This window comes from Dunckerocampus dactyliophorus, chromosome 18 (assembly GCF_027744805.1).
Source record: "Dunckerocampus dactyliophorus isolate RoL2022-P2 chromosome 18, RoL_Ddac_1.1, whole genome shotgun sequence".
In the NCBI taxonomy this organism is placed as follows: domain Eukaryota; kingdom Metazoa; phylum Chordata; class Actinopteri; order Syngnathiformes; family Syngnathidae; genus Dunckerocampus; species Dunckerocampus dactyliophorus.
The window spans coordinates 18,541,597-18,558,957 of NC_072836.1; the positions used below are offsets into that span (position 1 = coordinate 18,541,597).

The 17,361-nt window shown below is 42.6% G+C and overlaps 3 protein-coding genes across 5 annotated transcripts in view; all 3 read left to right on the forward strand.

The window, feature by feature from the left end:
* Positions 1 to 439: 439 nt before the first annotated feature.
* LOC129171125 (WW domain-binding protein 11) lies at positions 440 to 7,933 on the forward strand. The gene is made up of 12 exons (XM_054759501.1): positions 440 to 612; positions 1,087 to 1,172; positions 1,286 to 1,317; positions 1,399 to 1,492; positions 2,199 to 2,395; positions 2,617 to 2,750; positions 3,910 to 4,067; positions 4,142 to 4,342; positions 4,643 to 4,768; positions 6,063 to 6,341; positions 6,437 to 6,619; positions 6,923 to 7,933. Exons 2-12 carry the CDS (start codon positions 1,109 to 1,111, stop codon positions 7,546 to 7,548), a joined length of 2,094 nt encoding a protein of 697 aa, XP_054615476.1. The 5' UTR covers positions 440 to 612; positions 1,087 to 1,108; the 3' UTR covers positions 7,549 to 7,933.
* A 373-nt stretch (positions 7,934 to 8,306) lies between these two features.
* Positions 8,307 to 13,700, forward strand: ddx47 (DEAD (Asp-Glu-Ala-Asp) box polypeptide 47). The gene is made up of 12 exons (XM_054760799.1): positions 8,307 to 8,454; positions 8,634 to 8,727; positions 9,023 to 9,211; positions 9,290 to 9,361; positions 10,163 to 10,281; positions 10,359 to 10,430; positions 10,511 to 10,627; positions 10,724 to 10,870; positions 11,080 to 11,217; positions 11,313 to 11,383; positions 12,994 to 13,123; positions 13,334 to 13,700. The coding sequence occupies exons 1-12, from the start codon at positions 8,323 to 8,325 to the stop codon at positions 13,499 to 13,501; spliced, it is 1,449 nt and encodes a 482-aa protein (XP_054616774.1). The 5' UTR covers positions 8,307 to 8,322; the 3' UTR covers positions 13,502 to 13,700.
* A 163-nt stretch (positions 13,701 to 13,863) lies between these two features.
* The window catches only part of LOC129171784 (myosin-10), a 54,082-nt gene continuing 50,584 nt past the window's right edge, over positions 13,864 to 17,361 (forward strand). For 2 of the 3 annotated variants that reach the window (XM_054760786.1, XM_054760788.1), the window contains exons 1-2: positions 13,864 to 14,550; positions 15,502 to 15,879. In XM_054760786.1, coding sequence (XP_054616761.1) covers positions 15,535 to 15,879 — 345 coding nt within the window. In that variant the 5' untranslated portion in view covers positions 13,864 to 14,550; positions 15,502 to 15,534. Of the gene's footprint in view, positions 14,551 to 14,685; positions 15,415 to 15,501; positions 15,880 to 17,361 lie in introns of those variants that run through there. The other variant, XM_054760787.1, reaches the window with a different exon arrangement.

Here is a 17,361-nt window from a genome sequence, read left to right on the forward strand (position 1 = left end):
TGCGCTGCAATCAAGACTTTACAGGACATACTAAAAAAAACATACTATAACATCGTATATCATATATGGAATTGTATATATCACATATATGGAAAATTGGTAAGATTAAATAGGCTCTGCTTTTTCCTACTCTTTTCTGTTGTAAGTGGAATCATGTTGTTCCTTCATTATATTAATGATTATAATTCATATAATCACATAATAGATTCTAATTCTTGCAAATTCCGACTCAGACTCGTGGTTGTGCGAATTAAATGAAAGATAACAAAGAAACAAACTGCTTGCATGAAACATAAAGCAAATAGCTGTAATAAACGTAGTTTTAATTGTATTTCATTTTATGCATTCAGTAAAAGGTATTTTTTGATGTGGAAAAAAATGCAAACGCCATGTAGGGTACCACTCCACTGGCGTCTCGTTTTGATGACGACAGGGCATCTACTTCCGCCCTTACTCGCGGCTAAGCGGCTAGCTAAAAGTGGTTGTGCTTACTCAATCATGGGGGCTTTTAGTTTCTGTTTTATGGCTTAAGTACACTATCGCTCGTGACCCTCGATAACTAACGTTGTGCTTGCAGGGTGGTGTGCCTTTTACCCCTTTCCTCTTTATAAGGTACAGTTGAGTTTTTGTAACCGATGTTTTTGAAGCTAACGCGGTGTAGGCTAATATTAGCTTTTCGGCTAACGGTACTTTCGTGTTAGTTGCTATTTAAGTCTGTCTGGTTATTAAACAAAATAAACAATGTATGCAATACATTGTATTATTCGTGCACATTATGCTGTTTATATTGTTCTGGTTGTACAATTGTCGTTCGTCGACAGTGACGTTTGTGTAAAAGTGTATCAAATATCAACCTTTGTGCTGATGCCCATATAAATTTATAAGCACCGTTAAGTGCTTCATCGGCTTATACACATTTATACACATTCCACATTTATTTAGATTTAAGGCCTCTCTTTGCTTCCGTGAGATGCATTGCTTTTTGGAATGCGTACGAAGCGTAAACACGATGTTTGTGTGTACAACTTTCCAATACAGTATATGTCCTATAGGTGAAGTCACGCTTGGGATTTATTATTTCTTAAGGTAAAAGGAACACATCGTCACCATGGGGCGACGTTCAACCTCCTCCACCAAGAGTGGGAAGTTCATGAACCCCACAGACCAGGCCAGTAAGTACCTGTCAGCGGTGTCTATGTATGCAAGTGAACACGGACGTGCGTTATCGTGGCCACAATAGAACAATAACACGTGTTTGCTTGTTTGTACACAACTTACTTTGCAGGAAAAGAAGCCAGGAAAAGGGAGTTGAAAAAGGTAATAATCATTTCCTGCGCATTTTCTTGTTATTTGCTCCACTAAGTATATATAGATTACCATGATCAATTCTCTGCATAGAATAAAAAGCAGAGAATGATGGTGAGAGCTGCAGTTCTCAAGATGAAAGACCCCAGGCAGATAATCAGAGACATGGAGAAATTGGATGAGATGGGTGAGACGAGGAACTTCTTCATTTTGATTCATTTGATGTACATCTCTAAGGGTGTACATTACTCACACGGGGCCATTTGAACACTGCTGGGTCCACTTTTAACACTTAACGTCCGTCACGTTTGGCTATTGTGAGTGCTCTGAACCATGCTCAAGGTCGTTACACGTCCTCTGGCACCAATGGAAGAGGGGGGCCGGAGCACATCACTATTGGTCATGCACACAACGCAGCCAAGTTGTAGAGTACTTGTAATTCAATCTCTGCTTGCTTAATGATAACAGTCATGCTTCATCATAGAAATAAATAGGATTACTAAAAAATAATCCACAAAGTCAAACCCACAGCACAGTCACGAGTATATTGGAGGATGTAAGGAAGACGTATACAGGTAATTTCATGAATGTCATTGCTCCTCTTGCATTGTTATAAATAATAACTACCACTTTGCACAACAGAAATAAACAGAAGGACTCAAAATAATCCACAAAGGCAAGAAAACTGCAGTAATACGGTGGCGTGCACGTGTTGGCACAAGTGCTCAGTGTGAGCGCAGTTAAGCGGGGCCCATGAGAGGGAGGGAAAATGGTGCACGCGCCCATCACGGTTCGATTGGCCTCGTTTGAGTACAGCTTAAGATTTATCTGACATTACGTCACATTTACGTTACTTATAACAACTGCAAAGTGTCCTGTGACCTTTCCAACAGAGTTCAATCCAGTCCAGCAGCCCTTGCTGAATGAGAAGGTGCTGAGGGACAAGAGGAAGAAACTACGAGAGACATTTGAACGCATTGTCCGCCTCTATGAGAGAGAGAATCCCGAAACCTACAAGGATCTGCGCAAACTTGATTTGGAATACGAGACTAAACGGGGCCAGCTGGCGCTCTACTTCGATTCAGTCAAGGTTTGTTTGTGTATCTGTTCTTTATTTTGACAACTCAGCAGTTTGGAAAAATCTACCTTTTAATGCCATGATAAAATATCTGCACCGCATCTTGGTCAGATATGCAATAACATGGACAAGTCTTGATGATTAATTGAAATGTTATGTTTCTTTTACCTGAAGGTTGTGTTATGTTATTATTTATGCCAAAATGTTAATGTTTACTTTTTTCCTCCTTCCAGAATGCGGAATCTGTCGAGGTTGATAGTATTCCTTTACCAGATATGCCTCATGCACCCTCCAATATCCACATCCAGGACATCCCTCTACCAGGAGCTCAGCCTCCTTCCATACTGAAGAAAGGATCCTCTTTTGGGTAACGTTTGAATATTCAAATGCAGACCTGCCAACACCTACGGATGCACGACCTTTTAAATATGCTTGTACGCTTCGCTGTTGTCAAAGTAGCCACTGGGGGGCATGGTTTGAGGAGTACACTAATCCGTCAAGCCACTTCGCACTTTGAATTTTCTAATCAGTTTTTCTAAAATATATTAATTAATAAATCATGCTGTTTCATGGATGAATATGGCCTTTTATTAGTAAAATCTGCATACTTAAGCTAATTTTATGTAGTTTTGGCCTGAATGAAGCATTTTAAAGCTTGAACACGTGGCTAAATGAACAAAAATGCAAATGTGCATTCAAAGACATTGTGGTGATATGTGGTGTTCTGCATTGGTCGCAAGGTGTCGGTAATGTTACTGTGATTTTCGGTGAGACACACAAGCAGCGGTTTTGATTGCCGGAACAACAGGCCTTTATCATAGGCAAGTTTGAATGATCTCATAACAGGCACAGTCATCCCTAAAACGGGCTTCTGTTGTGGCCGTAACCCACTCCGAGCGAAAACGCAACTCTTAACCCTCAAGGTCACTTCCTGTCTCAGCTCCCGTAGCACCGGAACACATTTACAGGTACAGCATGAGTCCTATTTACGTCATACATAGGTCATAATTTCTCTTTTTATGTGTACTATATTGGGTAATAAGAGTAAAAGTCACTATATGGGCGTTACTTCATGTCTAGAGGGCTCTTAATAATGTTAAAAAACTTATTTGGAAAGTTCTAAACAGGTTTTCTATGGTCCAACTATAAAGATATTTTATTTATAAATAACAAGTCCTACTTTGTGGAAATTCACTGACCATGGTCGGTTCTGGAACCGGGTAACCGGGATAAACGAGGGTTTACTGTACTCATAACATTTCTTCCAAGTTTGGCAGGTCTGCAAATGTACTTTTTGTGTCCACACTATATGGATGTGTGGTCCTTGGCATGCAAATGTCTGAAATCTGCATATAATGGACGTAGCTCTTCTGGCAACGTAAATTATGCCGAATCGCTTGTACAGCAACGCTAAAGTTTGACATTTTCCAGAAAATAAAATAACCATACAAAGTTGTTTATTTACTCCAAACTATAAGACTGATATTGCTAGACTCATATCATTGCTTTTTATGTGTGTCTATTAGGAGAGGACCTATACCTGGCCCCTATTTGCCAGCATTGCCACCTGTCCCACGTTTACCTCCAGGGAAGAAACCTCCTGGACCGCCACCTGGTCCCCCACCACCGCAAGTCTTGGCACTCTATGGTATTCCTTCACGACGGCCTTGGGGCACAGAAATGGGTAAGACATGAACGATGGGGAAGCTGTAATAGTAATGATGCTAATAATGGGGGGGTGTGGTTGATTTACTATAGAACCTTCGATTCCTGGTTTGGACAAGATGGCAACAGAGTTCGGAAGAGACCAGGACAGTGGCAGCGAGAGCGATAGAGACCGAGACGAACTGGATGATGACGACAGCGACTCTGAGGAGGACAGTGATGAAGAGCGGGATGAAGATGGTGACCCAAAGAAGGGAGGTGAAAGAGATGCGGACAGAGGTGAAAGGCAGGCCGGTCAGTGTTTCAGCTTCTTTGTTCATGTTTTTGACTGCTTTCTTCAATGTTTGCATTTTCCTTTTTTTTTTTTTTTTTATTAAATGACAATTTTAAATATGATGTTTTATAAAAATAACAAGGTTCTAAATAAATGCCACAGAAGTAGCACTGTGGCAAAAGTAACAAAAAGCTTATTATTATCAGGATTATTATTTTTTTCCATTTTTCTTCTTGGTGATACAAACTGCAAATGTTGCATCATGTAATTTGTGTCCTCACACTAATGTACTAAGTGGGTGGTGGTCTGCTGTACATTAGGTCGCAGCGTGCGTTTCGCAGACATGCCCTCAGACGCAACCGGTGATGGAAAGAAAAAGAAAAAGAGGTTGGTGAAGAAGACCAAGGCCATTACACCGCTGCAGGCCATGATGTTAAGGATGGCAGGTGGGTACTCTCTTCAAACATACTTGCCTTACACCGTATTTCCTGGAGTATAAGTTGCACTTTTTTCATTTTCATATTTTGGCTGGTCTTTCTAGGCTACAGCATACCCCCGCGACCCTAATGAGGAGAAGCGACATAGAAAATGGATGGATGGATAGATAGATAGCAGTAAAGATAATTACACATAATTCCTCAATAGTTGTGCACATAACCCGAGTACCGGCAGTCAAAATGGCTACGGAACGTTCATTAGGAGACACAGTTCATGCATTACATCCAGTTAGGATTTGCTGTCAAACATTACCGATATACAAGAATTGAAAATGAGTATTCAAAAGTCAATGCAGCCGAAGTCAAGGCAACATATTAAAAAGGTCAGCAATGGGCACATTTTCCATTTCATCATGAAATAATAGTTTTAAGAAGCGGGCGTGTAGAAAACTGATTTCTGTAGTAGAGTTCATGACGCAAAGCAAAGCCATCAAACAATACACTTTTTTTTTTTTCTACATAACTAGCCGCAACAAGTGAACTGATAAATTTTGTTACAGATTTAAGCATCTTACCTTGAATTTTGGTGGTAATTGTTTTTCGTGGCGGCAATAACTAATTGAGTTGAGCTTGTGATGCAGTTAGGTACATAAATTGAATGATACCGAATGCTTTTTGTTACGAAATACTGCCTTGGAGACTGTGTCTGTAAGTAATGTGCAACTATAATATGATATGATCCTTGATATATGATTTTAGACAGCAGTGTTGTTTTAATTAGGACATTAATTATGCGTAGCTTGTAGATTGTCGCTGCTGTGTGAGCTACTGACTACGTTACTACACACATACATGATTTTCAGTCCATTTTATTTCATTTGTGAATACAAAAATGAAGTTTTTGTGTTAAAATATAGCTGTTTGCTATGTTTTCTACAGACCGGGATGCGCCCAGGCGTCATGTCACATATTAAGAGTCTTTTTCGAGAAGATTCTGACATTTGACTTAAATGTGAAAAGACTTATTTCAGCTTCTGTGGCTTTAGTTTGTCTCCATGTTGGTGTAAACATAGCCCCCTCCCTCTGTCTTCCTGTGCATTTCATGTTGTTAGATGCAGTGTAATGACACCCCTGTGATGATAGCTCGATCATAAATACCGGTAATGCGTTTTATGTTGTTTTTTTTTTTTCCTCTTCATGACACATTTTGTGACTGATTTGACTTACCGGTATACTCTGGAGCGACCTACATATGGTAGTCAATATATATACAATCATGTGACATGTTGTTTTCTGTGTTCAGGTCAGTCAATTCCTGACGATGAGGAAGAAGAAGAAGTTGAGGAAGAGTACACAGATGAATCGGATGGTTCAGACGTTGAAGACAAGGGGCCACCAGGGGACCAGTCTCAGCTCATTGCCAGTCAGCGTCTCCCACCCGCAAGTGGGCCAGCTGGACAGCAAGGTCCGCCACCCTTGCAAGGTCCCCCAATGACTGGGCCTCCACCAATGGGTCCTCCACCAGCTCCACCAATGAGGCCTCCAGGTCCACCTTCCGGTCCACCTCCGGGCCCTCCGCCAGGTTTGATAGAACTTTTGTCATTTTTAAATAACCGTTGCTTTAAATGTGTGCATCAATATATACAGTATATTGTACCCATCTTATGTTGTCTTAAGGAGCTCCTCCATTCTTGAGGCCTCCAGTTTTACCTGGCATGAGGGGTCCAATACCTCGTCTTCTACCCCCTGGACCTCCACCAGGCCGTCCCCCTGGTCCACCACCTGGTCCCCCTCCTGGCCTTCCACCAGGCCCCCCACCACGTGGACCCCCTCCCAGACTCCCGCCCCCAGGACCCCCTGGTAAGCCTATGGGTGCAAACAAGAGTTGTGCATGTATGAGGGTTTGGAGCCAATTTGCTGGCAGAATTTTTACCTCAACTAGGCGGTTATATAACACAACCATTAGCTTGTACTGGTGTCATGCTTGTGAAATAAGTGTAATTTGTGGCGGAGTCATTATGCACTGACTGACATTGATGAGTTTGCGGAGGAAATAACACCCTGTATTGTAGTTTTAGAATAAGGTTTTTCCACATAAAATTACATTTATGACAAATACAGAGTAGATGCATACAAATACACGTGTCCTGCTTCTCTGTACAGGTATCCCTCCACCACCCCCAAGAGCAGGAGGGCCCGCCCGTCCCATGGCGCCTCCTCATGCCCTCTTTCCTCCACCTCTCAGCGCCAACGTGCTTAGTGCTCCTCCCAGCATTGTCCAGCGTCAAAAAGGCCCGGGATCCGGCCAAGATGGTTCCCAGAGCAGCATGCCGCCTCCTTCCATGTCCATGCGCTCCAGTGTCATGCAGATACCCCCTCCACCAGGGACTGCTGCTGCCAGTCACCTCCACGCAGCCACCATTGAGAAAAGAGCCAACATCACTTCAGTCTCTGGTGCGGCCGGTGCAGGGGCCACCATCTCTGCCAAACCACAAATTATCAATCCAAAAGCAGAGGTCACAAGGTTCGTGCCCACCGCACTGAGAGTGCGAAGGGACAAGAGCGGTGCAATGCCGGGGCCAGCAGTTGGTCCACTGGAGAAAGGTGGTGCCGGAGGAAGGAGGGGAGATGAAGGCATGGGAAGTGGCCACGGGTTGAAACAGCACTCAGCCGCTGCTGCTATGGGCATGTCTCACCCAGCTCAGATTGGTGCTGTGCCACAGCCCAGTATGAAGACCAAGGACCAGGTGTATGAAGCCTTTATGAGGGAGATGGAGGGGCTCCTCTGAGATTCACCTGTTTCGTCATTGGGCCGAACTGAAACAATGTGTTTGTCAGTTTTGGTATTAGTATTCTCTATGCCTTCCTCTATCCATATGTCTTTAGGACACCAGAAAAGCTAAAATTGTTTCAACAATTCATTTTCATTTAATCTGGAATATATACTATAGTAAAACACATTTAATTGGTCAATTATGTAAATTGTGTGATATGTTGGTTGTTTGAGTTTTGTCTCAATACTTCCCCCCCATTTTACTGAGTACTGTTTGTCTTATAAAAATGAAAAAAAACTGTCATTTTGTATTTTTTTTTAGCTTTCCGCCTCTTGTTTGACTTGTTTATTTAAATGACGAACCAAGATGTCCGTTTGATCTGCAGCATAATAAAACATGTCAAGACCTCATGCTTGAGTGTGATGATAGATGACATAAACAACACAAATTGCATAGTAAAAATAATGAATAAAATAGCTTTTTCAATAATTATATTGAAATGTATTTAAAAGCTTTACAGTACTGCTATGCAGAATAATTTTATAAAGAATTCCATATACTTAACAGTAATTAAAGAATTATTTTGTGAAATACCAACATCTGAAATGTAATTTCTGCAATGTATTACATTCATGTGAACATTTGTAATACGAGAATCTGGTATTTTTCGCTTGGCAGGTTTGCTTCAAAAACACAAATTCCCACGAACCCTTGCGATTCCCACTTGACGTGTTTCCGCATCTGCGCACTGCAGAACACATGAGGCACGTTGGGCAAAAAAAAAAAAGCATGGCGGACGTCGGTGAGGAAAGCTCAGCGCTAAACACGGCAGAACAACATGACGATTCGACTAGTGATGATGATAACAGCAACGACAACAATACTGAAACTCAAGAGGCAGTAAAGACCTTCAAAGATTTGGTAGGTTTACCTCAAGCCAAACAAACACAACATTTTGGTGTCTTAAAACTAATATGTAAACATGCTGTTTAAATCTGCCCATATGGCATTCTGAAGTTGGTATTTCACAAATTGACAACTATTATTGTGCATATTCTGAACCGTTTACCCGATGAATTAATACCCTCTTACGCTAATAGGGTGTCACCGACGTTCTCTGTGATGCCTGTGATCAACTGGGATGGAAGAGTCCAACAAAGATTCAGGTTGAAGCTATACCAGTGGCCTTGCAAGGTAAGAGATCCCAGGAAATCTACTCATCACGAATTGCAAACTCTACTGCTACTACTCTCAAATAGCAGCATAGCTTAGATTTGTCAAAATGTCATGTAGCAGCATGATATTTCTGTAGGTTTATTCATGTTGTGATGATACATTGATAATTCAGATGCTGTATTATATAAATAATTGAGCTATTATTCTGGACATAGTTATTGTATTATTGTTTTTCATAGTGACAGTCAGCCTAATGTACCTTTTTGTGTACAACACCATTGTGGTATTTATTTTTTATCCTTGTGGTGTGAAGGAAAGGATGTTATTGGCCTGGCAGAGACCGGATCAGGAAAGACCGGTGCCTTTGCTCTGCCCATCCTCCAGTCACTGCTGGCATCACCACAGAGGCTCCATACCCTTGTCCTCACACCCACCAGGGAGTTGGCGTTTCAGATCTCCGAGCAGTTTGAGGCCCTGGGTTCCAGCATTGGTGTCAAGTGTGGTACGTAGCCTGTAAGAAATGGCTGGTGCACAACAATGCAGAGGTGGATTCTGTGCTTATAATTTGTTTTTGTTGCAGCTGTCGTCGTTGGAGGAATTGACATGATGTCCCAGTCTTTGGTGTTGGCCAAAAAACCCCACATTGTCATTGGTAAGACATAAAGGATGAACATAATTACTGAACCATGCAAATAATAGTCATTTTAACATTTTAATTAATAAATTATGATGTTTTTGGTTTGAATATGGCCTATTATCAGTAAACAAAATGCATATTTGAGCAAATTTTACATATTTTTTGCCTAAATTCAGCATGTTGAAGCATAAAAACGGCTAAATGAATGTAAATACAAATATAGAAGATGCATTCCAGGATGTTGTGATGATATGTAATATCCTACATTGGTCAGTAGGTGTCAGTAATGTTACTGTAATGTTGGATGAGACACACAAGCACCAGACTTGATTGCCGGAACAACAGGCTTTTATTGCAGGTTTTAATTATCTCACAACAGGCACAGTAACCCCCAAGACGGGCTACTGTTGCAGCCGTAACCTACGACAAGCTAAAACTCAACTCTGAACGCCTGACATTATGTCCTGTCCGCCCTCCAGTGAGCTTCCCTAGTACCGTAACACATTTACAGCAACACACACAAGCAGGCTTATTTTCTCTTATTATGTCTACTATATTGGGTAATACAAGTGTAAAGGTGCTTATAGTGGTGTTTTTCATGTCTAGAGGGCTCTAATAAAGTTAAAACACTTATTTAGAAGGTTGTAAACAGGTTTTCTATGTTCTAACTACAAAAATATTACATTTATTAATAAGAAATTCTACTTTGTGAAAATTGTGTTATCACGCTCGGGTCTGGACCAATTAATCATGATAAACAAGGGATTACTATACTACATTGTTTGTGTTATGTCTAATTAACAAATGTGTTTGCAGCCACACCGGGTCGATTAATAGACCACTTGGAGAACACAAAGGGCTTCTCATTGCGAGCGCTGAAGTTTCTTGTCATGGATGAAGCAGATAGAATTCTTAATATGGACTTTGAGACTGAGGTGAGTCATGAACGTCTGCCCCACAGGGTATGTTTTACTTCCAGGGAGTCACGATTTTTAAAAATTATTATTACCAGGTGGATAAAATCCTAAAAGTGATTCCCAGGGAGAGACACACCTTCTTGTTCTCTGCAACCATGACTAAAAAGGTAATAAAGGTGTTTTATTGGTTTGTATTGGTAAGGTGGTTATTTGGTTTCTGCTGCACCATCCTTTTGATTGCGTCCAGGTCCAGAAACTAGAGCGGGCCGCTCTGAAAGATCCTGTCAAGTGTGCCGTTTCTACCAAATACTCTACAGTAGACAAACTACAGCAGTATTACATCTTCATACCATCCAAATACAAGGTAGCACACTTTCGATGCCCGTTCTGGTTTGCCGTCGCTCCCTCTGAAAGCATTTAAGGCAGAATTTAAAGACTCGGTTGCTGTGGTGTGTGGCAGGACTGTTATCTGGTGTCCATCCTGAATGAGCTGGCTGGCAACTCCTTCATGATTTTCTGCAGCACCTGCAACAGTGCACAGCGGGTGGCGCTCTTATTGAGAAACCTTGGCATCACTGCCATCCCTCTTCACGGCCAGATGAGTCAGGTACAGCTTTATAACCACACAGACTGACTTACATGGCGGCAATTATCTTCTCCATGCATTTGTAGTCAATGGAGAATAAGTATATTTGGCTGAGTCAGGTTTTTGAATTGTGTTATTGTGCACACTGTGATGTTGAGTTATTGTATTGTGAATGACAGCACATTTCTTGTCTGTTCAATGCCGCTCTTTCCCCCCCCCTCGTTGCTCAGAATAAGCGTCTGGGAGCTCTAAACAAGTTCAAGTCCAAGTCGCGGTCGGTGCTGCTGGCAACCGACGTGGCTTCCAGAGGACTCGACATTCCACACGTGGATTGCGTCATCAACTACGACATCCCCACACACTCCAAGGTGCTGTGGCTCTGTCATTCGCCTCCCTGCTTTATTTAATGCTGGCAGTGGTTTTGCTGATCTGATCCAGTTCTTGCATCTGTTGACCCACACAGGACTACATTCACAGAGTTGGGCGCACAGCAAGAGCGGGAAGATCGGGGAAGTCCATCACGTTTGTCACCCAGTAAGAACTTCCTGTTTGTTTTCACCAACTGCCTTCTTAATCTGTAACCACAATTTCTCCTGTACCTTGACTTGATAAAAGATCTAATACGTTGCTCACATGGATACAGTAATCCCTTGTTTATTGTGGTTAATTGGTTCCAGACCTGACGTAATAAGTGAATTTCCGGAAAGTAGGATTTCTTATTCATGAATTGATTTTTTTCCTAGTTATAGCATAGAAGACCTGTTTACAACCTTCTAAATATGTTTCTTTAACATTATTAGAGCCCTCTAGACAAGAAATAACACCCCTATATTCACCTTTACGCTCGTATTACCCAATATCGTATACTAATAAGAGAAAATAGGCTATTTAAGGCATAACTAAGACTCATGCTCATGTGTGTTGCTGTAAATGTGTAAGGGGCGGACAGGAAGTGACATCGGGGGTTCAGAGTTGAGTTTAACTTAGCGTGGGTTATAGCCACAACAGTAGCCCGTGTTAGGGATTATTGTACCTGTTGTGAGATAATTCAAACTTTAAATGAAAGCCTGTTGTTCCAGGGATCAAGTCTGGTGCTTGTGTGTCTCACCGAACATTACAGTAACATTACTGACACCTGGTGACCAGAGTAGAATACTACATATCATCTCTTCTTTTGCCTTATTTTGGTATTTTAGTGCTAAATGCTTAATTTAGGCAAAAAAAAATCGTAAAATGTGCTTGAATATGCATCTTTTTCACTAATAGGCCGTATTCAACCATGAAACAGTGATCTATTTATTAATATATTTTTTAAAAAGTTCAGAGTGAAGCTGCAACATTTGAAGCGCTAAGTGGGGCGGAATTACTGTTTCGTATTTGTAAAAATAATGGCATTCACTTTAATAGATGTCAGGTGTTTCATCCACTTGAACCTAAAATGTGGTATGGCTGCTAACTGAAATTGACCTCAGTCCACAGACATTAAAGAGACCCCTGTTGCTAACCAAAACGGCAGCACCTACTGAGCCACGTAAACAGTCTCTCAGGCTATGTCCACACAAATATGGATTAAAAAAAAAAACATGCGTTTTGGCCTCTCGTTTACATGCAAATGTAGTACAGGGTTCCCACGCATTCTGGATTTTTCCAGTTATGAAATACGAGAAAATGATCAAATGTCTTAGAAATGGTCAAGTTGCCCTGGAAAGTTATTTGTCCTCCCCCTGCTTTGTGAATGCAAGCTGATTAAAAGTTAAGCGCACGCGTGTCTACTGTTACCTTATTTTGTGAGCAACATTAAGGCACAGTGCTTCTCTCTTTTTGGCCGGCACAGCAGCCCGCATGACGCTACCAGCCAATCAAATTTGCATTTCCGCTTCAAGCAGTTTTGGCAGCCCAGCGCATCCATTTTTATGTTCCCAAGATCAACCCTCCTCTTTATATAAAACACCTTACCCTTGACAGACACCTGGTCCGTCATGTGATGAGTGAACACTATAGGAACCTAGAATCCAAACTAAAATCTGCACAGATGGAGAAAACAACATGTTATGTAAGTCAGCCAGTCCAAGGGGCGTCGACTTAAAACGGGTGGTATTGTACAGTATTTTTATATAGTTAACTGACATATCCTTTTGTCTAAGGTATGATGTGGAGCTGTTCCAGAGGATTGAAACACTGATAGGAAAGAAACTTCCTGCCTTTCCCACCCATGAGGAGGAGGTGATGATGTTGGTGGAGAGGGTCAGCGAGGCCCAGAGATTTGCCAGGCTGGTGAGTCAGCATTATTGCATAATCTTACAGGGCATGCATTTAGTTTAGCTGACCATTGTGATACCCTGCTCTCCTGCTAATGTAATCCAATACAAGAGCCGAGAAGAGAGGTATTTATGTAAGACCGTTTAATGTTGTGCTTGTAGAATAAGAACTGCATTGTCTTGGCAAGTGTTTGTAGTATTTTCACATTGAATCGTCTTTATTCAGGAAATGAAGGAGCAAGGGGAAAAAAAGAAAAGACCCAGAGACCGAGATGCAGACGAGGACGACACAGAGCAAGCGAGCGGTGTGAGGAAGAAGGTGAAAGGAGGCTCGGGGGCGGTACGAGGAGGCGGGAAGAAGAGAGGCGGCGGCGCCTGGAGAGGCGGACGCTGAGGCGACCGACTTAACTACGGACTGTACATAACCACAACATTGAATCTCTTGTTTTTGACGCAAAAACTGAATTACGATGACACACAGTTTTTCAGCCGAGAGCGTGGAAGCACGTGATTTTTTTAATTACATGCTTTTGTGGCATTGTAACCCATTTTCACATTTGTAGTAAAATTCTGCGGCTTGTACTTCCAGCTTTGATGGTTTAAGTGTTGCATTTCTTTCAAACACAAGAGGGAGCTGTTGCTCTCTTAAGACAACCAGCAATTTGAATGAATGGGCGTTACGCTTCAAAACCACACATTTTTCTTGAGACACCATAATGTTAGTTGACTACAAGAGGCATGAACGTTAATGAGTATACAGTAGTGATGGGGAAACTCTATTCCTTGTACTGACTCGAATTGTCACTGTCACTCACTGAAGTGAATCGGGTATTCGATTCACTGGAATAACTCGTCAGAAACTCGCACTTGCGCAACAAGTTGTGAATCGGGTACTTGAGGCACCCGTCACACAACGGCATGCGCACAAACTTGCGTGAATCGGGTAGTCATTCTCTCCAGTCACCAGTCACAGAGTACATGCGCAGAAATGTGCGAAATGAGCAACAAATTCCACCTTTCCTGACTTGTCCCGCATTTAAGCACACCCTGACATGACATGTGAGTAGTACCCTTGAGTCCCGTTTCAGTAAAAAAAAAAAAAAAAAAAAAGTTTTGAACGACTCGTTCATGACTTGCACATCTGTAGTGTATAGGCTGAACATCAAACAACAGTAGCTTGTGCAGAGTATAAAGTGAATGCGTGTGTAGTACTGCGTGAGTGAGGTGTCCACAGTAGGCGGGGGCTGTGGCGGTCTAGTGTTTTGGGTCTAGGAGGGGCCCCAGTGTGGAGGCAGCAGCCCTGCCTCGGTGGTGCATACCAGAGACCAAACACATGCCTGCATCTCCATTGTGTGCGTGGAGCAGACCGTTGCACAGAGGCTGCGCACCAGTGGGAGAGCCGACTGGGTGGTGAACCGGACTTGACTCTATCAACGACACCAGGTGAGTTCGAAATTCGCCGGCCCAACATGGATGGTGATGATGGGTAGTTTGGGTGCCAGTCACGACGGGGTGGGGGTGTCTTCGGGGTCATTTTTCCCAACTTACTCGAACTTGTTCACATTATTTGTGCTAGTTGTTGTCTGTTTTTCTCCCAGACTTGTTAATCAGCTAAACCCAGCCCGCTCTATAATTAGCAGCGTAAGCTAGCTGCCCGGGGGCACTTTGGGTGAAACTGAACAGGTAGCACCCTAACTGTCGTATTACCTCATTTACCACTGATAAAACCTCATGTAGAATTTATTTTAATGGTCAGCGTCGCCTTGTTCGTTAATCTACAACAGGCTGTCATTTGCGGAGGTTTATCGTCGCAGATATTTGTTTAACTGAGTTTACGGTTTGTTACGTAAGCTGTAACGCTAATGTGTGTGGTATAGTCGATATAATGACCACATTTCAAAAGGTTTTAGAGGAATAATAAAATGTCGACGTCGCCGAGTCCCGTTGCTCTGCAGAGCGGCGCAGTTACGCACTATGCGCAATGTCATGACACACATCCGCGGAGTACCGTATAGAACTCTGCACTGGAAGGTAATCGTTGACAACTTTTTAACTAATCTCCTTTACGGCAACGTGTTCTGGGCTCATTTTTTTTGTCCTGCTTTTGCCATGTCCTGGAAATTAGCGCAATGTATAAGCTAGATAATTTGGTCAGATCATTAGGTACACCTGGACAAGAGAGAGAGAGATTCATTTAACAATATATTTAGAATTGTAGTGCAAAGTGGTGTCGAACTGTCATGCATCATCATATTGAGAGGTGTTTCTAATATTTTTTGGTGACCCTTTTAGCTAATGCTGTGGCCGGTGAGTGTATAGTGTACCACTAAATAATTGGAAGGGGGGGTCCGTAGAATGAAAGTAAAACTGTTTCTGGCTCTCTGTCTCTTCTAGGTGGCCATATTGCTCTCGTCAACCTGAGATAAGATGTCTCATCGAAGTGGTCAGGAGGACCCGGAGCGGTACCTGTTTGTGGATCGCGCTGTGGTTTACAACCCAGCCACACAGGCTGACTGGACAGCCAAGAAGCTGGTGTGGGTCCCCTCAGAGCGCCATGGCTTCGAGGGGGCCAGTATCCGTGAGGAACGTGGCGAGGAGGTTCTGGTGGAGCTGGCGGAGAATGGCAAAAAGGTGGCCGTCAACAAGGACGACATCCAGAAGATGAACCCGCCCAAGTTTAGCAAGGTGGAGGACATGGCGGAACTCACCTGCCTGAATGAGGCGTCGGTGCTGCACAACCTGAAGGACCGTTACTACTCTGGACTCATATATGTGAGTAACTTTAGGGACAATGATTAACTGTAAAGATGGCCTAATGTGTACCCCTTCTTGGATCATGCACACTGCTGTTAACCTTTAGCTCTGTATTGTGTAATAGCTAGATCTATTATTTATCAGCCCGTGTTTGGGACAGGATGGGACACAGAAGCATACCGTACAAATACTTTACATCCCAAACTCGCTATAAGTGGAGCTGTTTTTTGCTGTTCTAGTTATAATTGTGACCCGGTTTCCAATTTCCAGGAATAGAATGTGGGTTGGTTGTCACCTTAGAGAATCTCATTTGAAACTACTAGGAGAAATCTCTGTTGATGCTGCTTGCAATCTCAATTTATTCTGCTAGAAGTGAAATAGCAGTTACATTGTGGAAAAATGTATTTCTTATTAATAATGCCATGATCCTTGGTATTGTCCCTGTGAAGAACAGAACTCTACCAAGCTCCACCTGAAGCATCATCAACAGCAACATGTACGTGTCCCCAAGTGGGAAATTGCACTTTATACTGTTTAGCACACTTTCATTCATTCATTCATTCATTCATAGGAGTTAGAATACAACCACATGCAGGCAAAACCATGGCCAATCATAGACCTTTGTGATGAACTACAGCAGAGATTGTGAGCTAGACATGCTCCAAAATTGTGTAGAGCATTTTACCGGAAGAGGGTGTAAGCTGTTCTAATGCAAAGGAGCAGACGAAATATATTTTCTTCTGTCCTGTTGGTGCAGTGATCACTTGGCCGTATACTTTGGAGTTAAAGTATAGCAAAAATCAGTCTATATGACGCAGGGCAGTTCTATACCACCGTAAACACATTTTTATCATAGCCCTTGTATCAGATTGTCCAAGTGGTCATAATGCTGTCTCCAATTGGTGTATACAATAAACCAGGGATCTCCAACCCGTCGAATGTGATCGACCAGTCGATCTTTGTGAATATTAAATAAAAGAAGTGTATGATCACATCCGTGCCCTCCCCTCCTGGAGAGTGACCAACAGGCACGTATTTTGACCAGTTAACACCCTCGTACACCTCGCTGCTCTCCAGGCACGCACCCTGCCAGCCCAGACCCAGAAACTCAGAGGTGCCAGCCCACTCCACACACTCACCCCGCCATCAGCGTGGGTTGCGTGTCGTGCACCTCGCCGAAGGTTGTTAAAGCTGACTGTTGTAACACATCGACCTGCTCCAGCCGCAACAAAACTCACCCTCTTCACTCAACCACCATCGCTCCCCTGCGACAGGAAGCCATCAAGCCAAATATAGTTGTGGTTTGCTCACAAAGCTGACGCCACGCACTGAACCCCGATGAAGGGCCACAAAAGCATGGCAAACGTGTGTGGATCCACTGTACTGTTTATACTTGAACTTGTTAAGTATTGCGTCATGGGATCGTTCCATAAAAGAGATCCCTGGGAGTATTTGAGTAGTATATCTGTTTTCTACTGTCTCTATACAAACTCAATCATT